General features: G+C 46.7%; 1 protein-coding gene across 2 annotated transcripts in view; it reads right to left on the bottom strand.

The window, feature by feature from the left end:
- LOC310888973 (E3 ubiquitin-protein ligase KCMF1-like) overlaps positions 1 to 27574 on the bottom strand; it is a 118738-nt gene that overhangs the window by 23941 nt on the left and 67223 nt on the right. The window contains exon 3 of one of the 2 annotated variants that reach the window (XM_083852686.1): positions 24390 to 24526. In XM_083852686.1, the coding sequence (XP_083708812.1) occupies positions 24390 to 24526 (137 nt within the window). Of the gene's footprint in view, positions 1 to 24386; positions 24527 to 27574 lie in introns of both variants that reach the window. The other variant, XM_083852685.1, reaches the window with a different exon arrangement.

Here is a 27574-nt window from a genome sequence, read left to right as displayed (position 1 = left end):
TCAAAGAATCTGAGCAACAAGAATACTTTGTTTGTGCTCCTCCCAGGACTGCTGCAGGAGACCTGCAGCCTCATTGTCCAGGTGTGAAACACATCAAGATGAGTCATCATCTGGAGAGCTACACCTGCTCTTTTGGACTAAGGGGTGTCACTGCCTGGGGGTGGGACACATTACCGGATGAAGGGGAAAAGCAGTTCAGAATTGCACAGGACTTATTATGGGATTGTTGGTGAGTATTGGGACTCCAAGCACACAAGTACAATTTAAGACAGGTCACACAGAAGCTTTATTAACTGTGATCATAGTGAGAGAATGCTTGAGGAGCATCTCCCTCTCTGTCCCTGTGGTCTCTATCCAGTGTTTGCAGAGACATGACTTATACTGTTTCAGAGAAAGGAAAGAGGTAAGGAAAATCATTCTAATGTTACCAAAGCCAGGTGTGCATTCTTGGGAAGAATGGACCCCAGACAATCATTTATATGTCAAGAAAGTGCAGTACCCATGCATGGAAGGAATGGACTTCTTAAGTATCTTGTTAACTGTCACAATTGATGTTATAGTGGGGCCTGTAGGAGTGGCACACATTGTTTCTATCTCCCACTTCTCAGCTAAGATAAAACCATCAGAATGCTAGCTTTTAGTCCAAAAGAATGTTCCTTTTGTTAGGATAAACTTCTTAGCAAGACTTCTCAAATATGAAATATTAATAATTTTACCACGACAGGATGTTTGGAGAAGAAACCAGAAGCAGGAAAAGGAAGGTGGTTAGATGATTCAGGGAAGAACAAGTGTGGGAAAACAGAGGGGTAAAGGGATAAAAAAGGACAGACGTGTAAACAGATTTGCTGGTCAGTACGCAGTGGTGGTTTAACACCAATGGGATGCTCAGCACCACCAGGCTGCTCTCTCCCCTTACTCAAAAAGACAGGAGGAGAAAATACAATGGGAAAAACAACAAACAAACACAAACTAAAAAACACCTCCTGATTTTAAAGTCTCAAGGTACAGGAAATAAGGAGGACAGGAAAAAGGAGGAAATGACCAGAAAGGAACCACCCCACCATAATCTTTATACTCATTAAGGGTCATTAATATATTAAAGAACATTCCCACCAATATGGAAATGGGTCAACAGCTATCCCCCACAAATCTATAATCTTCTGATCTCATAAGACATATGCCCCATAGAGATAAGTTAGGCAGGTCAGAACAACCAATCTGAAACAGTAAAGGGAAATAATAGCCTTGCAAGCAGCTATGTATAAATAACTGTGCTTCTAAGCGAGAGTGTGTTTGCATGGATTCCGATTCTGTGCGCTTATTGGCTAGGTGCACTGGGCACAAACCTATTCACAGAATCACAGAACACTAGGGATAGGAAGGGACCTTGAAAGATCATCTAGTCCAATCCCCCTGCAGGAACACCTAAATCATGTCACACAGGAACGCGTCCAGGTGGGTTTTGAAAGTCTCCAGAGAAGGAGACTCCACAACCCCCCTGGGCAGCCTGTTCTGTCACCCTCACCGTGAAAAAGTTTTGTCTTATATTTAAGCGGAACCTCCTATGTTCCAGCTTACACCCACTGCCCCTTGTCCTATCATTAAGATGTCACCAAGAAGAGCCTGACTCCATCTTCCTGACACTCGCCCTTTACATATTTATAAACGTTAATAAGGTCACCCCTCAGTCTCCTCTGCTCCAAGCTAAAGAGACCCAGCTCCCTCAGCCTTTCCTTGTAAGGGAGATGCTCCACTCACTTAATCATCCTTGTTGCTCTGCACTGGACTCTCTCAAGCAGTTCCCTGTCCTTGAACTGAGGGGCCCAGAACTGGATGCAATATTCCAGATGTGGTCTCACTAGGGCAGAGTACAGGGGGAGGAGAACCTCTCTCGACCTACTAACCACACTCCTTCTAATACACTCCAGGATGCCATTGGCCTTCTTGGCCATGAGGCCACAGTGCTGGCTCATGGTCATCCCGCTGTCCACCAGGACCCCCAGGTCCCTCTCCCCTTCACTACTTTCCAGCAGGGCAGTCCCCAACTTATACTGATGCCTGGGGTTGTTCTTGCCCAGATGCAGGACTCTACACTTGCCCTCGTTATATTTCATTAAGTTTCTCCTTGCCCAACTCTCCAGCATATCTAGGTCCCGCTGGATGGCAGCACAGCCTTCTGGCATGTCAGCCACTCCTCCCAGTTTAGTGTCATCAGCAAACTTGCTGATGGCACACTCCATTCCCTCATCCAAGTCATCGATGAATATATTAAACAACACTGGTCCCAGTACCAACCCTTGAGGGACTCCACTAGATACAGGCCTCCAACTCGACTCCGTCCCATTGACCACAACCCTCTGGCTTCTTCCCTTCAGCCAGTTCACAGTCCACCTCACTACCCAATCGTCCAGACCACGCTTCCTCAGTTTAGCTGCGAGGATGCTGTGGAAGACGGTGTCAAAGGCTTTACTGAAATCAAGATAGATCACGTCCACTGCCTTTCCATCATCTATCCACCTGGTTATATCCTCATAAAAGGCTATCAGGTTGGTCAAGCATGACTTCCCCTTGGTGAAGCCATGTTGACCGCCCCTAATGACCCTCTTATCCTTGATATGCCTAGAAACAGCACCAAGGATAAGTTGTTCCATCACCTTACGAGGGATGGAGGTGAGACTGACCGGTCTATAGTTACCCAGGTCCTCCTTCTTGCCCTTTTTGAAGACCGGAGTGAAATTTGCTTTCCTTCAGTCCTCAGGCACCTCTCCCGTTCCCCACAACTTACCAAAGATGATGGAGAGTGGCCTAGCTATGACTTCCTCCAGCTCGCTCAGCACCCGCAGGTGCATCCCATCAGGACCCATGGACTTGTGGATGTCCAGCTTGCTTAATTGGTCCTTAACCCAGCCCTCATCAACCAAGGCAAACTCCTCCTTTATCCTGACTTCCTCTGGGGCCTCAGGGGTATGGGGCTCCTCAGGAGAGCCTCTGGCATTATAGACAGAGACAAAGAAGGCATTCAGTAACTCTGCCTTCTCTGTATCTTCTGTCACCAGGGCACCCACCTCATTCATTAGTGGGCCTACATTGCCTTTAGTGTTAGTTTTATCCGCAATGTATTTAAAGAAGCCCTTTCAGTTGTCCCTGACCCCTCTTGCAAGGTTTAATTCTAGGGAGGCCTTAGCTTTCCTAGTTGCCTCCCTACATCCTCTGACAACAGCCTTATATTCCTCCCAAGTGGCCAGTCCCTCCTTCCATGATCTGTAGACTCTCCTCTTCCACTTCAGTTTGCCCAGCAATTCCCTGTTTAACCATGCAGGTCTCCTGTCTCTCCTTCCTGACTTCCTACCTGTTGGGATGCTCTGATCTTGAGCTCGGAAGAAGCAGTCCTTGAACGCTAACACCTATCTTGGGCCCTTTTTCCTTCAAGTACCTTGTCCCATGTGATTTCCCCTAGCAAATGCTTGAAAAGGCCAAAGTCAGCCCTACTGAAGTCTAAGGCTGCAATTCGGCTCGGTACTCTCTTCCTGCCTGTACTAGGTCTGGCTGGGATGTTAACTTTCCCTGAAGCAGCCCAGACAGTGCTGTGCTCTGCACTTGTAGCTAGAACAGCAATGGTACCACACCAGTGTTGTGTCTGTTGCTGCGCAGTGCTGGCACAGTATCAGGACTCTCTCTAAATTTCCCAGAGTCAGCAGGCTGGGGGTGGGCAAAAAATGAGAAAGGAACATCACCAGGGCAGCTGACCTAAACCGACCAAAGGGATATTCCATACCATATGATGTCACACTCAGCAATAAAAGGTGGAAAAAGGAAGAAGAGGGGAGGGGTGGGCTCTCGTGAAAACGTCTGTCCTCCCAAACAATGGCTATGTGCGTTGAGGCCCTGCTTCAAGGACGTGGCCAAGCATCGCTCATTTGTGGGAAGTAGAGAGTAATTTCTTTCCTCTGCACTTCCACACAGCCTTTGCTTGTTGTCCCCCCCCCTTTTCCTTTTCCCTTTCTTTCCCTTTAAATTGTTTAATTAATAATAATTTTTCCTTAATAATTATTTTTTCCCTTTAATTAAATTATCCTTATCTCAACCTGTGAGTTGTTTCTTTCCTTTTCTTCTTCCCCTCCTCTTCTGAGGAGGGGGAGTGAGAGAGCGGTTGTGGTGGAGTTCAGCTGCCTAGCAAGGTAAAACCACCACACTGCCACATGAGATCCTGAACTCCACCATCTCATGGTCGCTGCAACCAAGGCTGCCCTCAACCTTCACCACTTCAACCAGCTCCTCCTTGTTAGTGAGACTAAGATCCAGCAGCGCTCCTCTCCTAGTTGGCACATCTACCATTTTCATCAGGAAGTTATCATCAGTGCACTGGAGGAACCTCCTGGACTGCAGATGGCTGGCTGAGTAGGTCTTCCAGCAAATGTCAGGGTAGTTAAAATCCCCCATGATAACCAGGGCCTGTAATTACGAGGCTGCTACCAGCTACCTGTAGAAGGCCTCGTCAACTTCCTCATCCTGTTCTGGTGGCCTGTAATAGACACCCACAACAGTATCCCCCATGCCAGCCTGCCCTTTAATTCTCACCCACAGACTCCCAACTCGCTCCTCAGCCACCCCTGGACAGTACTCTGTATCCAGTACCCTGGATAGTATTCCCTATTAGGGATAACAATTTTGGTAACTTAGATTGGACCCTAAAAGTAGCATTGCCCAGTCCAACTTGTCGACATTGGTGTTGGAGGGGAAGGATGACAAAGACCAAGCGTGCACTGATGATTTCATTGCGTTGTCCATAGGTTCATGCCTAGTGTGCCGCGCCAATAAGTGAACAGAGTTGGAATCCACATGAAGGCCTTTTAATTAAATAATTAATTATATAAATCTGCAAAGTCAGGTGCTTGGCAATCTTTTGCAAACCAAGCACACCTCTGACTTGAATCATTTATACACAGCAAACTTGTGAAAACTATCTCTTTGGCTACTTTTGATTGGCTATTATAGCTCACCTAACTTATCTCTACTGAGTTTGTGCATTACAGAGGAATAGCAGGGGTGGGGGAGACACAACACCAAATCCCACATTAACATACATTAGCATTTTGATTGGTGTGATTTAAATATGTTAATGACCCTTAATGAGCAAACGGTTACTATAGGTCAGTGTGGAGCTGTTTTTCTCCTTTTTTTTTTACCTTTTATCCCTTATCTTCCTTGCTTCTGCTAGCTCAAGGCTACCTGTCTCTCTCTTTCCTTATTTTCTCAGCTAAAAGACTTCACAAGCTATAGAAAGACTACACAAGCTACAGGCCTCCCTATTTTCTTCAAGGTTTTCTTGTTTTTTTCCCAGCTTTGGGACTACAATTGGAGGTCTGCCCTTAACCCCTCCAAAAGTCTGGGGCCGGTGAGTGGCACAATGCTTTAAGGAATTCACTGAATGTCTGGAGATAAGGGGGAAATCACTGGACTGGTAAGTACAGTTTATATCTTCCCCAGGAATATTTGGAGAGCAGATCATCAGCCTCACACATAGATGCTGTGGTTTGGCAAGAACAGGATACAGACCTGTGAGCCCTCTTAGTTGACTGATTGGTTAAAGTCAAAGTTAAATGTGAGCAGCCACTGAAGGGAAAATGGGATGTGGTCAGTCCAAAATTCCCTCAATTCCCTCTTGTTCCCCCTTGGGATGCATCCTTTAAAACTGGTCTAAGTTTGGTGGTGACTCCAAAGGGTAAAATGAGGCAATATTGTAATCAGTGCCTCAGTACAAATTAGATGACTGGGAACAATGGCTAGTGAATGAATCCTTGAAATACATTACAATATTGCAATTGATGTTATTTTGATGGCGCGAAGTAAATGGGATGAGTTGGTGTATGTCAGTGCTTTTATGTCATTGCCTGAAAAGTCAGGCTGAATGTGGATTGTGGCAGGACTGTATTATGTTCATGCGCCAAACTAAAAGGGGGGAAGGGGATTGATAAACCCCTGACAATTTATCCAGATTTAGAACAGGAAGAGGTTTGGTTATTTGTATCCTCGGCACCACCGCCGTGTTATTCCTCTATGGAAAGGGGCTCAGATGTTTCCCTTACCTCCAGAGCTTCAGCTGAAACGCCAGAGGCCTCTTCTAGGCCCCAATTCCAACTTTAGCCCTGCAGTGCGTAATACCCGACGACAGATGGCGACAGTCATCCAGACTCTGCTAAAACAGGTGGTAGGACCAGAGGGAGACCCTGGTTTTGTTCACGTTCCATTTACCAGGTCAGATTTGTTAAACTGGAAACAGTCTGTTGGGTCCTACAGGGATAATCCGTCAGTAATGTAACAGCTGTTAGAAACCATCACGATTACCCATAACCCCAACTGGGGAGATATGCGAACTTTATTAAACACCTTTTTGACTGTAGAGAAAAGGAGAACTGGGAAGAGCTCAGGTGGAGGCAAGGCAGAGGTGCCCACAGGAAGAGGTGGAAGAATTAGTACCAATTCAGAAAGATCCTGGGTGGAACCCAAATATCGGCAGGGGTCAACAGGTTGTAAAACAATATGGATGATTAATCCTTTAAGGGGGTTAAAATGAGGTACTAAAACAGAACAAAATTCTAAATTAAATGAGGCCCACCAGGACCCAGATGAGAGCCCGTCTGCTTTTTTTGAATGCCTCTGTGAAACAGCCAGAAAATGGACAGATCTGGACCTGGAGGATGAGGCAAATAAGAAAATGTTTAACATGCTGTTTATTGGGCAATCGGCTCCAGATATTAGGAAGAAATCACAGAAGGCAGATGGAGCTAGGGGAATGTCAGCCTCTCAATTAATTGAAATTGCATACAAAGTTTAAAATAATTGAGAGGTGTGGAAGGAAAGAAAGGGAAAAGATAAAATTACAATTGTCATTTTTGGCAGAGGCTATAACAGATGGGCAAGGAGGTTGTGGAAGAGGTAGGGGGTAGGAATAGAGGTGAAAGAGAGGGATTTTTAGGAAGACAAGGGCGAGGGCAGACAAGAGGCATGCTATATGCAAAGAAGAGAGGCACTAGAAGAAAGAATGACTGGTAAAGGGAAAAAAAGGAAAGTGGAAAGTGGAGAAGGAGAACGTACTTTGATTATGTTGGAGGATTTGGACAATTGATGAGGACCGGGGGATGAAATAACAGTTTCCCCAGCAGATACCCTGATTCCAGTAAAGCTGTGGGAGCATGGTGGTTTTACCCCGCTGGGCAGCTGAGCTCCACCATAACCATTCTCTCACTCCCCATCCTCAAAGGAAAAGGAGGAGAAACTATGATAGAAAGGGCTCAAGGGTTGAGATAAGGACAGGGAGATCACTCAACAATTATTGTCATGGGCAAAACAGACTCAGCATAAGGAGGTAAATATAATTTATTGCCTATCACTAGCAGACTAGAACAGTGACAAACTAAAAACAAACTAAAAACATACTAAAAACACCTTCCCACCATTGTGGAGTAATTGCCTACAGTAACTAGGAAAATTAATCTAATTTTCAAATTTTAAAGCAAATCTACAGCACTGAAGAAGCTTTCAGGGTGGAGGGTAGCTGCACTACCTGAGCGTTCCCTAGGCTTCCAACCTTAGATGCTATCACACTGGGGGAACCTGGTGTGCTGGCTCTAAGGAACAGTACGGAGTGTAGAGTGGAGTGGAGACATCACGGCTAGGCTCTGTGGCAAGATGGGGACTCGATTGTTCCTGTGCACACCGAGACCGATAAGCCGCACTTTTTGCTACCCTGAGCCAATGACCTGTCATGTTTTTGACAGAATTCTGTACTCTAGTGAACTTTTGCTCATTATAATATCATTATAATACCAAAATACACCTCCATCCCAAAAGATACCTGCCTCCAAGGTACGACCACCCCTCACTGAGCATGCGCTCTGAATTTCTCGGAGCCTATACCTTTAAACGGAGACGGGAAAACTTTTCACCAATCATAACTAAGATATGCTTGACTAGAGTCATTCAAGCTCCACCTAAAAGATAGAAAATAATATAAACTGGCCTAAGAGAGAGGGGATGTCAAGGGAAGATACCACCGTCAGGGGAGATACCATCCCAAGGGAATACACCATCCCAAGGACCTCCTGACTCCTGGGATCAGTCGACGGGATGAGCCTCTCTCCCCCCACACCCATTGGGATGCCTTTGGGTGAGATTTGAACACTTGGTTATACCAGGTGTCTCCACAGGAACTTAGAAGTCTCTACAGAGTCTTTGTGCCTTTTAACGTGTTAATAGCCAGGCTGTATACCTGTGTATTTCACGCATGCTAGCTTGCTTTTGCAGACAGTGAATTTATTGCCGGCAATCCAAAGAACCTGTGTACCTGTTGCTGTAATAAATTGCACTTAATTGCATTGTTCCTAGCTGTGATAGTTCTCATTGAACGTGACTAGAATGAGGGTGTGCTACATTATTGCTGAATCCCTGACTGTGATAGTTCAGGACCCTGAATCCCACCAGACCCATAACAGTTAATCGGCTACACCCCTTAATGAGACAGAGAAATTGGTGTAGTTGGCAGGATTGCTATGGATAAACCACTGCAAAAATGCAAATGTGTCCCCTTCCCAGGTGGGGAAGGAGTGGGCCTAAAAATTTTGGAAAAATCAAGACAAAGTGGTAGAAAGCATTAACCATTGTCAGGCTGCACAAAAGATTGGAGAAAGAAAGGGTAAAGGTGTGATTTTTGTGCTGTGTTACAAGCCTGTTTCACAGTTCTCATTGAACGCGACTAGAGTGAGGGCATGCTACGTTACTGGTGAATTTGTGACCATGATAGTTCGGTACCCTGAATCCGACCGGACCCATATCAGTTAATCAGCTACACCCCTTAACACAACAACCATCCACCCTCTTCTACGTCCTACCCCTCAGTGGCGCAGGAGAACAGGGAATGGGGGTTGCAGTCAGTCCATAATGCTTCAACTCCACCGCTCCTTCACAGTCACACTCTTCCCCTGCTCCAATGTGGGGTCCCTCCCACTGGATACAGCCTTTCCCAAACTGATCCTGCGTGGGCTTCCCACAGGCAGCAGCTCTTCAAGAACTACTCCAACATGGGTCTGTACCACAGGGTCCATCCATCAGGAGCACACTGCTCCAACATGGTTCCCCCATGGGCAGCAGCTCCTGCCAGATCACCTGTAAATGTGTGGGCTCCTCTCCCTGGGCCGCTGTTGCGGCCCAGAATCAGCTCTGGCAGGGGCTCTCCACAGGCTGCAACCTCCTTCAGGCCAGATCCACCTGCTCCACCATGGGCTCCTCCATGGGCTGCAGTGTGGAAATCTGCTCCACCGTGGTACACCATAGGCTGCAGGGGAACAACCTGCTCCACCATGGTCCTCGCCACAGGCCGCAGGGGAACTACAGCTTTGGCACCCAGAGCACCTCCTACCCTCCTTCTGCACTGACCTTGGTGTCTGCAGGGCTGGTTCTCACTCCTCGCTCTCCCAGCTGCTGTTGCACAGCAGTTTTTTCCCTTTCTTAAATCTGTTCTCACAGAGGCACAAGCAACGTCACTTATTGGCTCGGCTCTTGCCAGCAGCAGGTCCTTTCTGGAGCCGTTTGAAAGTGGCTCTTATCTGACACGGGGCAGACTCTGGACTCTTTTCACAGAGGCCACCCCTGCTACCAAGCCCTTGACACGTAAACCCAGTACCAGGAGAGAACAGGAAAGGTATAAAGTGCAGAGGAACTCATGGGTTGAGATAAAGGCAGTTTACTAGGCTGTGCGCAAGCAAAGCAAAACAAGGAATTAATTCACTACTTCCCATTGGCAGGCAGATGTTTAGCCACCTCCAGCAAAGCAGGGCTCATCATGCGTAACGGTCTCTTGGGAAGACAAACTCCATCACTCCAAACATCTTCCCTTCCTCCTCCTTTACCCCAGTTTTATTGCTGAACATGATGTCATATGGCATGGAAAATCCCTTTGGCTGATCTGCATCAGCTGTCCTGGCCATGTCCCCTCCCAGCTTCTTGTGCACCCCCAGCCCCTTGCTGGCAGGGCAATGTGAGAAGCTGAAAAGTCCTTGACTTATTGTAAGCACTGTTCTGCAACAACTAAAACATCAGTGTGTTATCAACATTATTCTCATCAAAAATCCAAATCACAGCAGCATACAAGCTACTGTAAAGAAAATTCATAGTAAAAAACTCTATCCCAGCCAAAACCATGACAGTACCACAATATCAAATTAGGTTCACAGCGAGAAAGTGGCTGGAGCTGTTAATAGACAAGATTTTTTTTAATGGATTGATCCGCAAATGCCAAATTAGTTTTAACACCCTGAAACTACCTGTAAAGAAACCAAATAGCAGTGAGTACAGGTTTGTACAAGATTTGCAAGCCATAAATAAGATAACCGAAGACAGACACCCCGTAGTACCAAATCTATACACCCTCCTAACAGCATTATCTTAAAAGGATACCTACTTCACAGTATTGGAGCTAAAAGGCATCTTCTTTTCTGTATCCTTATATCCAGATAGTCAGACTACATTTGCTTTTGAGTGAGAAAATCCCACAACAGGGAAAAAGACTCAAATATGCTAGACAGTACTACTGTAGGGGTTCAAGAATAGTCCAGCGGTACTTGGGACTGCCTTGGCTGCGGACTTAAACAACTGGCAGAGTTTAAATGAAGGAAGTCTGCTGCAATATGTTGACAACTTGTTGTTAGGAGCTCAAACCAAAGAAAAATGTGTACAACTGACTCTCAGTCTGTTAAATTACCTGAGAATAGCCAGATACCGAGTATCCCAGAAGGCCCAAGTGACTCAGCAGAAAGTGCGGTACTTAGGGATTGATATTTCCCAACAACTGTTAGCACTGGAACCTGAGCAAAAAGAAGCTCACCAAGGGAGCTCATCAGTGCTCACCAAGCTGCTTTCCATCATTTATCAGTGTCACGTTAAAGGGGACTTATCAGAGTCCAGTGCTTGCCTGTTTCAGAACCCTGCTAAGGACTTTCCCTGAGACAGTTTCACAAAGTTGAACATATTTAATAAGGCAACAGATATAATAGATTCAGAACTGCTGTTGATAAATACACTTACTGCAATAGTTCTAATATATGATAATAGTGCTAGCAAAATTCTATTCCAGCTATTCCTCACCAAAGGGTGAAGGCGCAGAGCTTAACAAAAAGGCGTCCCTGTCTTGGTGGAGGAGAAAGGGCACAGCCTCTTCTGGGTTTCCAATTTCTTCTCCACCCCACCCCGCTCTTCCTTTTTCCTCACTCTAATTTCTTCTTCTTCTTCTCTTTTTTTCTTCCTTCTTCTTTCTTTTTACACTAACTCCTAACACTCATTTATATCCTAATCTTATCTGTTCCCTCCCTGGAGTATGTTTATCATAGAATCATAGAATATCCCGAGTTGGAAGGGACCCATAAGGATCATCGAGTCCAACTCCTGGCACCGCACAGGTCTACCCAAAAGTTTAGACCATGTGACTAAGTGCACAGTCCAATCGCTTCTTAAATTCAGACAGGCTTGGTGCAGTGACTACTTCCCTGGGGAGCCTGTTCCAGTGTGCGACCACCCTCTCGGTGAAGAACCTCTTCCTGATGTCCAGCCTAAACTTCCCCTGCCTCAGCTTAACACCTTTCCCGCGGGTCCTATCACTGGTGATTACGGAGAATAGGTCAGCGCCTGCCTCTCCACTCCCCCTCGCGAGGAAGTTGTAGACTGCGATGAGGTCCCCCCTCAGCCTCCTCTTCTCCAGGCTGAACAGGCCCAGTGAGCTCAGCCACTCCTCATATGTCTTCCCCTCTAGGCCCTTCACCATCTTTGTAGCCCTCCTCTGGACACTCTCCAACAGTTTCACATCCTTTTTCTACTGTGGTGCCCAGAACTGCACATAGTACTCAAGGTGAGGCCGCACCAGCGCAGAGTAGAGCGGGACAATCACTTCCCTCGACCAACTAGCAATGCCGTGCTTGATGCACCCCAGGATACGGTTGGCCCTCCTGGCTGCCAGGGCACACTGCTGGCTCATATTCAACTTGCTGTCAACCACAACCCCCAGATCCCTCTCTGTGGGGCTGCTCTCCAGCGTCTCGTCGCCCAGTCTGTACGTATAGCCAGGGTTGCCCTGTCCCAGGTGCAGGACCCGGAACTTGCTTTTGTTAAACTTCATGTGGCTGGTGATCGCCCAGCTCTCCAATCTGTCCAGATCTCTCTGCAAGGCCTTTCCACCCTCATCCGAGTCTACAACTCCTCCAAGCTTGGTGTCATCAGCAAATTTGCTCAAAACACCTTCTAGTCCTACATCCAAATCATTTATAAAAACATTGAAGAGGACTGGCCCTAAAATGGAGCCTTGAGGGACCCCACTAGTGACCATCTGCCAGCCAGATGTGGCCCCATTTACCACAACCCTTTGAGCCCTGTCCGTCAGCCGATTGCTCACCCATCGTATGATGTTTTTGGTAAGTTGTATGCTGGACATTTTATCCAGTAGGATCCTATGGGAAACTGTGTCAAAAGCTTTACTGAAATCCAAAAAGATTACATCAGCTGGTTTCCCTTGATTGACTAGATGGGTGATCTTATCATAAAAGGAAATCAAGTTAGTCAAACAGGACCTACCCCTCGTGAACCCATGTTGGCTGGGACCAGTGACTGCATTGTCCCCCAGGTGCGCTTCAGTAACTTCAGGGATAATCTTCTCCATAATTTTACCAGGCACTGACATGAGACTGACAGGCCTGTAGTTACCAGGGTCTTCTTTCTTGCCCTTCTTGAAAACTGGCACATTTTCCAGCTTCCAGTCAACTGGGACCTCTCCAGATTCCCAAGATCATTGAAAAATAATTGAGAGAGGTCCCGCGATGATGTCAGCCAGCTCTTTAAGCACCCTGGGATGAATCCCATCTGGACCCATGGACTTGTATGGATCTAGGTGAAGCAGCAAATCCCGCACATGTTCAGGGTCGGTTGGGAGTTTGTCATTCCCACCGTCATGGTCCTCCAGCTCAGGGCACCCTGGGTCCCGAAGCCCATCATCAGCATTGAAGACAGAGGCGAAGAAGGCATTAAATGTCTCCGCTTTGACTATGTCCTTGTCTGTGAGGTGACCTGCCCATCAAGTAGCGGACCTATGTTTTCTTTGGTTCTCCTTTTTCTGTTCACATATCTAAAAAAAAACTTTTTTATTGTCTCCCACAGACATGGCCAGCTTCAACTCTAGTTGGGCTTTGGCCACACAAATTTTCTCCCTACAAACACGAAGTGTCCCTGTATTCCTTCCTCGTCACCTGACCCTCCTTCCAGCAGCCTTACACTTTCTTCTTTTGCCTAAGCTCCAGTAGAAGATCCCTGGTCAGCCAGGCCGGCCTTCTGCCCCGCCTGCCTGACTTCCGATATTTTGGAATCGCCTGATCTTGTGCTTTTAGGAGGCAGTGCTTAAAGACTGACCAGCACTGATGGACGCCAATGCCTTCAAAAGCAGTTTCCAAGGGGACCTTGCTGACTAGTTCCCCGAGCAGCCTGAAGTCTGCTTTCCTCATATCCAGGGCTGAAGTTTTGGTGGCAGTTTTCCTTCTGTCACCATAAATTCTAAACTCAACCACTTCATGGTCACTATGACCGAGACGGCCGCCAATTGACACGTCCCCCACAAGACCCTCTCTGTTCTCCAGCAACAGATCTAGGAGGGCACCTTTCCTAGTTGGCTTCCTTAGCACCCGCACCAAGAAGTTATCATCTAGGTGCTTTAGGGACCTCCTGGACTTGCTCGTGTCAGCCGTGTGGTGAGCCCAGTTGACGTCCGGCAAGTTGAAATCCCCCATAAGGACAAGGGGAGTTGATCTCGAGGCATCTCTTAGTTCCTCAAAGACTAATTCATCGGCGTTGTCGTCCTGGCCAGGTGGTCTGTAATAGACTCCCACAACAACATCCCCTTTATTTGTTCGTCCCTTAATCCTTACCCAGAGGCTCTCAACTTTGCCATCGCCAACTTCAAGTTCCACACAGTCCAGCTCACGCTTCACACACATCGCCACCCCCCCACCTTGCCTACCCTGCCTGTCCCTCCTGAAGAGCCTGTAACCATCTATTGCAACACACCAGCCACAGGACTCATCCCACCAGGTTTCGCTTATGCCGATGATGTCGTAGCTGTGGGACTGGGCCAAGACTTCTAGCTCATCCATTTTATTCCTCATACTGCGTGCGTTTGTGTAGAAGCACTTCAAATGCGCCTCCCTATACGCAGCGCCTTGTGGAGCAGACCAAAGGACCTCACTAGCACACAGTCCCTCTGATTCTAGCACACCATCCCTTAGCTCATCACCGGCATGCCTGGTTTTATCCCTTTCCCCCTTCAACTCTAGTTTAAAGCCCATCTATCAGCCCTGCCAACTCCCGAGCAAAAACCCTTATCCCCCTCTGAGAGAGGCACATCCCATCTGGGGCCAGCAGGCCCGGTGTCGCGTAGACTTTCCCAGGATCGAAAAACCCGAAATTCTGCGTGTTGCACCAGTCCCGAAGCCACGTGTTAATGTGATGAGTCTGCTTGTCAGCATCGATCCCCCCTATCGGAAGGACAGAGGCAAACACAACCTGTGCCCCTGATCCTTTAACCAGTCGCCCCAAAGCCCTAAAGTCCCTTTTGATCGCTCCCGGGCTTCTCCTTGCTACCTCATCATTACCAGCCTGAAAGACCAGTAGCAGGTAGCAGTCGGTAGGCCGTATCAGGTGCGTGACTTTCTTAGCGAAGTCTCTCACCCGAGCCCCAGGGAGGCAACAGACATCTCTGTGGGTTGGGTCCGGTCGGCATATTGGGCCTTCTGTCCCTTTCAGAAGGGAGTCCCCCATGACAATAACCCTTCTTTCTTTCTTGACAAGGATGATTTAGGATGATTTGGGTGAAGAGTTGAGTACTACAGTCATATATGTTTAGCATGTACTTCTTAAAGCACATTATCATATTCAGGTGGGTGAACTTTAATATTCATTTTACACATAATGAAGCAAAAGGTTTCACTCAGGCACTGTGGCCATCAAGATTCTGTTTTGCCACCAAAATGGGACATCCCACCAACACAAGACTCCCTCCTTCAGCAACCTCTCAGACCAAGCTTGTGGACCTTCATCTACAAAGTTTGTATGAGAGATAAACAAGAAGAAACTGCTCAATTCCCTTTTGCCCCAGGCTGGTGCTTATCAGTGACTCTAACAAATCTGACTGTTCTCCACAATTAGCAGTCCTGGCTATCAGAAGAGGTCCCACTTGACTGGAAGCTACCAAATGTGACACCCATCTACAATAAGGGCCGGAAGGAGGCCCCTGGGAACTACAGGCCTGTCAGTCTGACTTCGGTGCCAGGGAAGCTCATGGAGCACATCATCTTTAGTGCCATCACATGGCACCTACAGGACAACCAGGGGATCAAGCCCCGTCAGCATGGGTTTAGGAAAGGCAGGTCCTGCTTGACTAACCTGATGTCTTTATATGACAAGGTGACACGCTCAGTGGATGAGGGAAAGGCTGTGGATGTGGTCTACCTAGACTTCAGTATGGCTTTTGATACCATTTCCCACAGCATTCTCCTGGAGAAACTGGCTGCTCATGATTTCGACGGCTATATTGTTTGTTGGGTTAAAAGCTGGCTGGGTGGCCGAGCCCAAAGAGTCATGGTGAATGGAGATAAATACAGTTGGAGGTTGGTCACTAGTGGTGTCCCCCAGGACTCGGTACTGGGGCCGGTTCTCTTCAATATCTTTTTCAATGATCTGGACAAGGGGATCTAGTGCACCCTCAGTAAGTTTCCAGACACCAAGTGAGGCGCGAGTGTTGATCTGCTCGAGGGTAGGAAGGTTCTACAGAGAGATCTGGATAGGCTGGACCAATGGGCCGAGGCCAACTGTATGAGGTTCAACAAGGCCAAGTGCCGGGTCCTGCACCTGGGGCACAACAACCCCATGCAACTCTACAGGCTGGGGGAAGGTCTGGAAAGATGTCTGTCGGAAAGGGACCTGGGGTATTGGTCAATAGCCAGCTGAATATGAGCCAGCAGTGTGCTCAAGTGGCCAAGAAGGCCAACAGCATGCTGGCTTGTATCAGAAAGAGCATGGCCAGCAGGACTAGGGAAGTGATTGTCCCCCTGTACTCTGGTCCCCCAGTGAGGCTGCACCTCAAATACTGTGTTCATTTTTGGGCCCCTTGTGGTGCAATTGCCTAAAGTAACTAGGAAAATAAAACTAACATTCACTTTTTAAAGAAAATGTATAGCACTGAAGAGACTTTCAGGGTAGGGCGTAGCTGCATTACCTGAGTGTTCCCTAGGCTTCCAGCCTTAGATGCTATCACACTGGGGGAACCTGGTGTGCTGGCTCTAAGGAACAGTACGGAGTGTAGAGCAGAGTGGAGACATCATGGCTAGGCTCTGTGACCAGGTGGGGACTCGATTGTTCCTGTGCACACCGAGACCGATAAGCCGCACTTTTTGCTACCCTAAGCCAATGACCTGTCATGTTTTGACAAATGCTGTACTCTAGTGTACTTTTGCTCGTTATAATATCATTATAATACCAAAACACACCTCCATCCCAAAAGCTACCTGCCTCCAAGGTACGACCACCCCTCACTGAGCATGCGCTCTGAATTTCTCGGAGCCTATACCTTTAAACGGAGACGGGAAAACTTTTCACCAATCATAACTAAGATATGCTTGACTAGAGTCATTCAAGCTCCACCTAAAAGATAGAAAATAATATAAACTGGCCTAAGAGAGAGGGGATGTCAAGGGAAGATACCACCGTCAGGGGAGATACCATCCCAAGGGAATACACCATCCCAAGGACCTCCTGACTCCTGGGATCAGTCGATGGGATGAGCCTCTCTCCCCCCACACCCATTGGGACGCCTTTGGGTGAGATTTGAACACTTGGTTATACTGTGTGTCTCCGCGGAAACTTAGAAATCTCTATAGAGTCTTTGTGCCTTTTAATGCATTAATTTCCAGGCTGTGCACCTGTGTATTTCATGCATGCTAGCTTGCTTTTGGAGACAGTAAATTATCGCCGGCAATCCAAAGAACCAGTGTACCTGTTGCTGTAATAAATTGCACTTAACTGCATTGTTCCTAGCCGTGATAGTTCTCATTGAACGCGACTAGAGTAAGGACGGTTATACGTTATTGGTGAATCCGTGACCGTGGTAGTTCAGTGCTCTGAATCCAACCAGACCCATATCGGTTAATGCGTTATTGGTGAATCTGTGATTGTGATAGTTCAGTACCCTGAATCCAACCGGACCCGTAACAGTTTATCGGCTACACCCTTTAATGCGACACCCCTCACTACCAGAATCATAGAATCATAGAATATCCTGAGTTGGAAGGGACTCATAAGGATCATTTAGTCCAATTCCTGGCTCCACACAGGTCTACCCAAAAATTCAGACCATATGACTGAGGGCATAGTCCAAACACTTCTTAAACCCCGACAGGCTTGGTGCCCTGACTACTTCACTGGGGAGCCTGTTCCAGTGTACGATCACCCTCTTAGTGAAGAACCTTTTCCTGATATCCAGCCTGAACCTCCCCTGTCGCAGCTTGACTCCATTCCCTTGGGTCCTAAGAAGGACATCAAGGTACTAGAGCATGTCCAAAGGACAACGAAGATGGTGAAGGGTCTAGAGAACAAGTCTTATGAGAAGTGATTGAGGGAACTGGGCTTATTTAGCCTAGAGAAAAGGTGGCTCAGGGGAGACCTCCTTATCGCTCTCTACAATTACCTTAAAGGATGCTATAGCGAGGTGAGGACACAGAACACAGACCCATATGAGCTACTAGGAGAAAAATTAACTCAGTGCTATCTGAAACCAGGACATGCTGTTTTGGATTTAGGATGAGAGCAGTACTTACACTAAGCCAAGGACGTTTCAGCTTCTCACACCACCCTGCGAGTGGGGAGGCTAGGGGTACACAAGAAGCTGGAGGGGACAGAACCAGGACAGATAACCCAAACTGGCCAAAGAGATATTCCACACCATACAATGTCATGCTGAACAATTAATACGGGGTGGCAGGTCAGGGTGGGGTGTGGGGCCTGCTGCTCAGGGAACGGCTGGGCATCGGTCAGAGGGTGGTGAGCAATTGCATTGTGCACCACTTGCTTTGTATGCATTATTCTTGTTGTTGTACTGGATTTAAGTGGCAAGGTTTTGGTAGTGGCGGGCTACAGGGGTGGCCTCTGTGAAAAGAGTCCAGAATCTGCCCCGTGTCAGATAAGAGCCACTTTCAAACGGCTCCAGAAAGGACCTGCTGCTGGCAAGAGCCGAGCCAATAAGTGACGTTGCTTGTGCCTCTGTGAGAACAGATTTAAGAAAGGGAAAAAACTGCTGTGCAACAGCAGCTGGGAGAGCGAGGAGTGAGAACCAGCCCTGCAGACACCAAGGTCAGTGCAGAAGGAGGGTAGGAGGTGCTCTGGGTGCCAAAGCTGTAGTTCCCCTGCGGCCTGTGGCGAGGACCATGGTGGAGCAGGTTGTTCCCCTGCAGCCTATGGTGTACCACGGTGGAGCAGATTTCCACACTGCAGCCCATGGAGGAGCCCATGGTGGAGCAGGTGGATCTGGCCTGAAGGAGGTTGCAGCCTGTGGAGAGCCCCTGCCAGAGCTGATTCTGGGCCGCAACAGCGGCCCAGGGAGAGGAGCCCACACATTTGCAGGTGATCTGGCAGGAGCTGCTGCCCATGGGGGAACCATGTTGGAGCAGTGTGCTCCTGATGGATGGACCCTGTGGTACAGACCCATGTTGGAGCAGTTCTTGAAGAGCTGCTGCCTGTGGGAAGCCCACGCAGGATCAGTTTGGGAAAGGCTGTATCCAGTGGGAGGGACCCCACATTGGAGCAGGGGAAGAGAGTGACTGAGAAGGAGTGGTAGAGACAAAGTGCTACAGACTGACCGCAGCCCCCATTCCTCTGTTCCCCTTCACTGCTTGGGGGGAGGAGGTGGAAGAGGATGGATGGGGGGAAGGTGTTTTCAGTTTGTTGATCTCCCTGTCCTTATCTCAACCCTTGAGACCTTTTCATCGTATTTTCTCCCCCTTTCTCTTCAAGGAGGAGGCGTGAGAGGGCAGTTGTGGTGGAGCTTAACTGCCAAGCTGGGTAAAACCACTAGAAACAGATAAGCTTCATTGTCAACATCACTCACTGATAGGATTTTTTTTTTCTTTCCAGCATACTTTCTTCTCCCCCTCCTCTTCTGAGAAGGAGTTAGAGAGTGTTTATGGTGGAGTTTAAGCTGCCCAGCAGGGTAAAACCAGCACAACTATAAGCAGTAGTTCATATGTTCTTAGGAAAGACCAGGAAGCCTTTGAATTTTAAAATAGGTGGACCAATTTTACCTCCACTACTACTCCTTCACATGAGACCCTTAGCAGGTCTCCTTCTCCTACAGAATTTGTCAAAATGTGAGAATAGCTTAGAGGTCAGAACAAACAAGTTGGAAATCACAAGTCATTTCTCTACAACTTATTAAGATCTGAATAATCTTCCTCAAGCATGCACATTTTTATAGTAACCTACAGCAAAAACTAGGCAAGAGTTCCCAGAATGTCCTTCTATAATCATACATTCTTCAACCATAAAAAGTATTTGAACACAAATACGAATACAGACACGGATTTGTATTCAAACAGCCCAAAACTCCCTCACAAGTACTCACAGAAGGGAGGGCAGCCAATGACACTGGAAGATGGAAGCTGGCAACAACAAGGACCAGCAGGAGGAAGAATCTTTCCCCAAAGTCTGAGGTGCCCGTACAGAACCGCTTCACCCCTCTGAGGACTTAAAAGGAAAGACCCGTTTGGGGGGGGGTGTTGTGAAACTGAGTAAGACAGACAGGTCTGCTCCCCATGTAACAACTAGTCCAAGTAAGAAAAGGTGACAGGTGATAGTAGCAGTAGACTCTCTTCTGAGAGGTACAGAGGCACTTATCTGCCGACCCGGTTCCGCTCTTAAGGGAAGTCTGCTGTTTACTGGGGGCTTGTATCAGGGATGTTACCAAGAGACTGCCAAGCCTTGTACAGCCTAAGGACTATTATCCACTGCTGCTGTTTCACATGGGCACCAATGATGCAGCCAGGAACAGCCTGAGGAGTGTCAAGAGGGATTACAGAGCCCTGGGAGCAGCAGTAAAGGATTGGGAGTGCAGGTAGTTTTTTCATCAGTCCTGCTGGTTAAAAGGGAGGGGATTGAAAGGGCCAGTTGAATATGGCAAATCAGCAGATGGTTTCAGGACTGGTGCCACAGACAGGGGTTCAGCTACTTAGATTATGGGGCTTGCTTTAAGAAACCTGTTTTACTGGGAGCTGAGATGGGGTCCACCTATCAGAGAAGGGGAAGAGCATCTTTGGTCATAGTCTTGCCAAGCTGGTGAAGAGGGCTTTAAACTACAGTTGCAGTGGGTGGGGAACATCAATCCATCCCACTCCTCCCAGTTTGATGCCAGTGTCAGTGACAGATGTCCAAAGCCTGGAAAAGGGTCGTGGGTCAGCAGGAGAGCACCTGAGGAGCAGCACAAAAGAATTCCAGCCCCTCCAGCCAGTAAGTCAGCTTCATCAGGAGCCCAACTCAAATATCTCTATGCTAACGCAAGTAGCATGGGGGAAAAAGAGGAGTTAAAGATGTATGCATGCCTGCAAGGCTATGACCTCATTGGCATTAAGGAGATGTGGAGGGACGGCTCCCATGACTGGAGTGTTGGAATGGAAGGATACAGGCTCTTTAGGAAGGACAGGCAGGAGAGATGAAGAGGGGACATCACCCTCTATGTCAATGAGCAGCTACAGCACATGGGAAGGATGAGGAGCTGACAGAGCTTATGTGTCAGGATTAAAGAGAGGGCAGGGACAGGTGACATTATAGAGGGAGTCTGCTACAGGCCACCTGAAGACCAAGAAGACCAAGCAGATGAGGCCCTCTATAGATGGATATAAGCAGCTTCACATTCGCAAGCCCTGGTTCTTGTGGGGTGTGCTGGGTCTGGCTGGGATGAAGTTAACTTTCCATGCAGAAACCCATACAGTGCTGTGCTCTGCACTTGTAGCTAGAACAGCCCTGGTATCACACCAGTGTTTTGTCTATTGCTGAGCAATACTGGCACCACATCAGGACTCCCTCCAACCCCCCCCAGAGTCAGCAGGCTGGAGGTGGGCAAGAGATGGGGAGGGGACAACACCAGGGCAGCTGACCTAAACCGACCAAAGGGATATTCCATACCATACGATGTCACACTCAGCAATAAAAGGTGGGAAAGGGAAGAAGAGGGGAGGGGTGGACTCTCGTTATGAAAATGTCTGTCCTCCCAAACAACCGCTACACGCATTGAGGCCCTGCTTCCTGGGATGTGGCTGAACAGCGCTTGTTGATGGGAAGTAGAGAGTAATTTCTTTTCTCTCTCCCTCTGTGCTTCCGCGCAGCCTTTGCCTGTTTTGTGGTGTGTTTTTTTTTTCCCTTTTCCTTTTCTCGTCAGTTAAATTATCCTTATCTCAACCCGTGAGTTGTGTTTTTTTTCTTTCCAGCATACTGTCTTCTTTCCCTCTTCTTCTAAGGAGGGGGAGTGAGAGAGCGGTTGTGGTGGAGTTCAGCTGCCCAACAAGGTAAAAACCACCACATGGGGGACTTCAAGAACCATGATATCTGTTTGAGGGACAGCACAGCAGGACATAGGCAATCCAAGAGGTTCCTGGAATGCATTGATGACAACGTCCTTGTTGCCAACAAGGAGAGGTGCTATGCTGGACCTCATTCTCACCAACAAGGAGGGGCTGGTAGGGAATGTGAAGTGCAAAGGCAGCCTTGGCTGCAGTGATCATGAAATGGTGCAGTTTAGGATCCTGAGGGAAGCAAGGAAGGAGCACAGCAAGCTTGCTACCCTGGAATTTGGAAGAGCAGACTTAGGCCTCTTCAGGGATCTGCTTGGTAGAGTCACATGGGACAAAGCCCTGGAGGGGAGAAGGGCACAAGAAAGCCGGTTAATATTCAAGGATCACCTCCTCCAAGCTCAGGAGCGATGCATCCCAACAAAGAGGAAGTCAGGCAAAAACACCACGAGCCCAGAAAGCCAACCGTATCCTGGGCTGCATCAAAAGAAGCATGGCTAGCAGGTCAGAGGAGATGATTCTCTCCCTCTACTCCGCTCTTGTGAGACCCCACCTGGACCACTGCATCCAGCTCTGGGGTGTCCAAATATAAGAAGGACATGGATATATTAGAACAAGTCCAGGGGAGGGCCACAAAGATGATCAGAGGGCTGGAACACTTCTCCTATGAAGACAGGCTGAAGGAGTTGGGGTTGTTCAGCCTGGAGAAGAGAAGGCTCTGGGGAAACCTTATAGTGGTCTTCCAGTACCTAAAGGGGGCCTAGAAGAAAGCTGGAAAGGGACTCTTTGTCGGGGAGTGTAGTGACAGGACAAGGAGTAACGGCTTGAAACTAAAAGAGGGTAGGTTTAGATTAGATATAAGGAAGAAATTCTTTACTCTGAGGGTGGTGAGGCACTGGAACAGGTTGCCCAGAGAAATTGTGGGTGTCCCATCTCTGGAAGTGTTTAAGGCCATGTTGGATGGGGCTTTTAGCAACCTGGTCTAGTGGAAGGTGGAGGTTGAAATTAGGTGATCTTTAAAATCTCTTCCAATCTAAACCATTCTATGATTCTATATCCTCCTCTATAATAACCTCCACTGGTGGAAACATACCAAAACTTCATGATTAAGAATTTAACCTAGGATTGCCAACATACATAACTTAAATTAGTGAAGCAAGCTTTAAAAATAAATACAAAACATACCCCCATACCAAAAAGAGAAATCTAAAAACAGGGCTACAGATTTTTCTAAAAATAAAGTAGACTGAACACTAAGCAGTGCAAGTTTCTTAAAACTGTAAATGAAGTCTGATAATAAACCATTTCAAATAGCATCAAAACCAAGTGCAAAGAAGTCACCTCACACTTTCGAAAAATTTCAGACCTTTTGGCTCAAGCAACAGTGACATCTAGATATAAAAACTGGAAGAGATTAGAATGATTACCAACAAAAACAGAAGCAGAACAATTCTTCCTTTACTCTACTGTATGGTGTATAATCACTTTGCACCAATTACCACTGTTGGAGGGGTGGTGAGGAAGAAAAGATAAGGCCATTTTAGCCTTAACTATTTTCAAAATGAAGTATATTTATTTTAACGCTTACACATAGATCAGAATTTCAAAGGCACCTACATGTGTAACTTTTTCTATCAACAGGCCTTTCCAGAAAGTAATCTGTGATAATATTTTAGAATCTGAGGTTATACATCTCAAATATGATATTAGCTACCCCAACAAAGAGATTATTAGCTGCTTAGCCACATTCTTCTACTCCAACTAAGTTGTTAGGCACTGATACCTCAGATAGAGGACTGTAAACAGAAATATTTCATGAAGCATATTCTTAAACATGCCATCTGTTTTAATGCTGGTGGTAGAGGGAAACAACAGTAATAATCCTAACAGAAAAACAAGTTTTGATGCACAAATATACCAGATTTCAAAAGCTTTTTAAAAAACAGATCAACAGATCAGCTGCATACCTTTCTCTGTCTCCAACTAAAGAAGGCTGACATAACTATAGACCTATAGGACATTGTGTGCCAGATTGACAGCTAGGCAACTACATGTGAATGGAGAGACACTGCTATATAGAATAACCATGAGAAGATTCTAAATATTGCCAAACATATAGTAAATAAGCTCCAAAAAGGGCAGCCTTAATATCAAGCCAACTAAATAGTGTGGTTTCTTCCTCTCTTACGTGATCAATCTCACTATATTAGAATACCAGTAAGATGTAGGAAACTTCCAAAACATCCACAGATTTTCAGGAAATGTTTTCTGGATTTTTGTTTGTTTTCAAACAAAACAAACTAACAGAACATTGTCGGGCTAATTTAACATCAGCATTAAAGTTCTGAAGTCAATGATTCTCTGCTATATTCATCCTATAGTCAGAATATAACGGCACGGGTACTAATATTCATAGAGGGAGGCAGAAGCTACATGTAAATAAAATATTTAGTACTATGCTACTACAACATTAGAAGTTGCCCAGTTAAAAAACAAAAGTAACAGAGGCATACAACTCAATGGTGACTTAATCATTTTCCATGTACCTAACCGAAATGAAACATTTTATTGAGTGTACTCACTAATTACAAAAACCTTAATAAAACATTCTCATCTCTCAAATACAGGTACATACCTCCCCACTCAGCATTTAAATGAACACACACTTCAAGGAAAAAAATATACTCAATTTCTAGATGAGAAATTTTCATATGCTTTCACTGTAATAAAAAAAATGCTGAAGCAGCTTACCACCTCTGTTGATGTTTCTGCATGTTCAGAAGCAACATGTTCTTGAAGAGATGTTTCTGTATAACCCATCTTTCCACAATAAGGACAAGTAAAAGACTGTGGCTGTTCTACAGAGAAAGCTTCTCCGCCATAATACAAATCTGGAAAAAGATGATGTTTTAAGAGGAGTTATTATTAAGCAGCATAGCCCATTCTTTTTTTCATATAATCCTTTATATATTCCTATGTGCATGTAATAACTGTCAAATTCATTCGTTGTTTAATCAAAATAAATATTTTAATTCTGCACAAAGTGCAGATGCTGATATTGTATAGTTGTTCAATGACTTAACTGACAAAAGAATAGACAGACTACATATCATTTTCACTAATAAACAATTTAAGTTTCTAATATTCAGGAAGAGTGTTGTGGTTTAACCCAGCAGGCAGCTAAACACCTCTCAGCCGTTCGCTCATCCTTTCCACCAAAAGCAGGATGGGGGAGAGAATTGGAAAAAAAAAAAAAAGTAAAAGCTTGTGGGTTGAGATAAAGACAGTTTATTAGGACAGAAAAGAAAGGAAAATAATAATAATGATAAAAGTAATCATAACAATGTGTACAAAACAAGTGATGCACAATGCAATTGCTCACTACCCGCTGACCAATGCCCATCCTATCCCTGAGCAACCGGTCCCCCCACCCCGGCCAGCTACCCCATATCAATTGCTCAGCATGATGTCATATGGTACAGAATACTCCTTTGGCCAGTTTGAGTCAGCTGTCCTGGTTCTGTCCCCTCCCAGCTCCTGCTGCACATCCAGCCTCCTAGCTGTCAGGACAGAGCGAGAAGCTGAAAAGTCCTTGGCTTAGTGTAAGCACTGCTCTGCAACAATTAAAACATCAGTGTGTTATCAACATTATTCTCATCCTAAATCCAAAACACAGCACCATATCAGCTACTAGGAGGAAAATTAACTATATCCTAGCCAAAACCATGACAATATCCACCCCTTATTCCATACCATTTATGTCATGCTCGGGTCCCACACTTTCCAATACATCCCAATTAATCACCACTTTTCATACCACAGAATCACAGAATGGTTGAGGTTGGAAGGGACCTCTGAAGATCATCTACTCCAACCCTCCTGCCAAGCAGGATCACCTAGAGCACATTGCCCAGGATGGCATCCAAGCAGGTTTTGAATATCTCCAGAGGAGACTCCACAACCTCTCTGGGCAACCTGTTCCAGCGCTCAGTCATCCTCACAGTAAAGAAATGCCTGGGGACCCCTGGGGGACACCACTAGTTACAGGCCTCCAACTAGATCCTGCACCACTAAGCCCAACCCTCTGAGATCTGCCATTCAGCCAATTGACAATCTACCTCACCGTCCACTCATCTAGGCCACACTTCCCAAGCTTTTCTATGAGAATGTTATGGGAGACAGTGTCAAACGCCTTGTTGAAGTCAAGGTCGACCACATCCACCCCTCTCCTCTCATCTACCCAGCTAGTCATCCCATCATAGAAGGCTATCGGATTGGTTAAGCATGATTTCCCCTCGGTGAATCATTGCTGACTACTCCTGATCACCTCCTTATCCTCCACATGCTTGGAGATGACCTCCAGGATGAGCTGCTCCATCACGTTTCCAGGGATGGAGGTGAGGCTGACTGGCCTGTAGTTGCCTGGGTCCTCCTTCTTGCCCTTTTTGAAGACTGGTGTGACGTTAGCTTTCTTCCAGTCCTCAGGCACCTCTCCTGTTCTCCACGACCTTTCAAAGATCATGGAAAGTGGCCTAGCAATAACACTGGCCAGCTCCCTCAGCACCTGTGGGTACATTCCATTGGGGCCCATGGATTTGTGGATGTCAAGTTTGCTTAGATGATCTTTGACCCGATCCTCTTCGACCAAGGGAAAGACCTCCTTTCTCTGGACTTCCTCACTTGTTGCCAGGGTCTGAGATTCCTGAGGGCTAGTCTTAGCAGTAAAGACTGAAGCAAAAAAGGCATTCAGCATCTCTGCTGTTTCTGTATCCTTTGGCACCATGGCACCTGCCACATTCAGCAGCAGGCCAACATTTTCCCTAGTATATGTATATATAAAAGGTCTACTGAGTTTGTTTAGACCATCACTGACTTTGGGCTCCAACTGTCACACCAATCTTTCTTGAGATGGTCTGTGATATTGGGTCATCACACACTGAAACCCGTTCTGGTTCCATCAAAAAGCTGTGCTTGTCCAATTCTATCAAAATTCATTCATCATTATCTGCATAACTCTTACTGTGATACCATTCATATCAAATATAGCAATCACAGTAGTGATGACATACAGTATTATAGAGTAATTAACATACCAAAGAGGCTTTAACTGCTTGGCTTGCTTGATTGCAGCACATGTTTCACAATCATGAATAACCTGTGCTATAGTGTCCATGGTCAGGTCCACCCCTCGATCACGAGCCCATCTGTATGTTGCATCTCTGCCTTGATGGCCTGAGGTGTCATGGGCCCATCGGGCTATAAATTATTCACCCTTATGTTGCCAGTCCAGGTCCACCTGAGCCACTTCAATCTTAGCAGCCTGATCCACCTACTAGTTGTTTTGATGACCTTCAGTGACCCCATTCTTGGGCACATGAGCATCTACATGGCGTACCTTTACAACCAGGTTCTCTACCCGAACAGCAATATCTTGCCACAATGCAGCAGCCCAGATGGGTTTGCCTCTGTGCTGCCAGTTGTTCTGCTTCCATTGTTGTAACCACCCCCACAGGGCATTTGCTACCATCCATGAATCAGTATAGAGATAGAGAACTGGCCCCTTTTCTCGTTCAGCAATATCTAAAGCCAGCTGAATGGCTTTCACTTCTGCAAAGTGACTCGATTCACCTTCTCCCTCAGCAGCTTCTGCAACTCGTCGTATAGGACTCCATACAGCAGCCTTCCATCTCCGATGCTTTCCCACAATACGACAGGACCCATCAGTGAACAGGGCATATTGCTTCTCATTTTCTGGAAGCTTGTTGTACAGTGGGGCTTCTTCAGCCTGGGCCACCTCCTCCTCCAGCGATATCCCAAAATATTTGCCTTCTGGCCAGTCCATAATCACTTCCAAGATTCCTGGGCGACTGGGGTTTCCTATTGAGCCTGCTGAGTAATCAGTGCAACCCACTTACTCCATGTAGCATGAGTTGCATGAT

This window comes from Anser anser (assembly GCF_964211835.1).
Source record: "Anser anser genome assembly, contig: SUPER_W_unloc_9, whole genome shotgun sequence".
Taxonomy (NCBI): domain Eukaryota; kingdom Metazoa; phylum Chordata; class Aves; order Anseriformes; family Anatidae; genus Anser; species Anser anser.
This window is presented reverse-complemented; position numbering and strand designations above follow the sequence as displayed.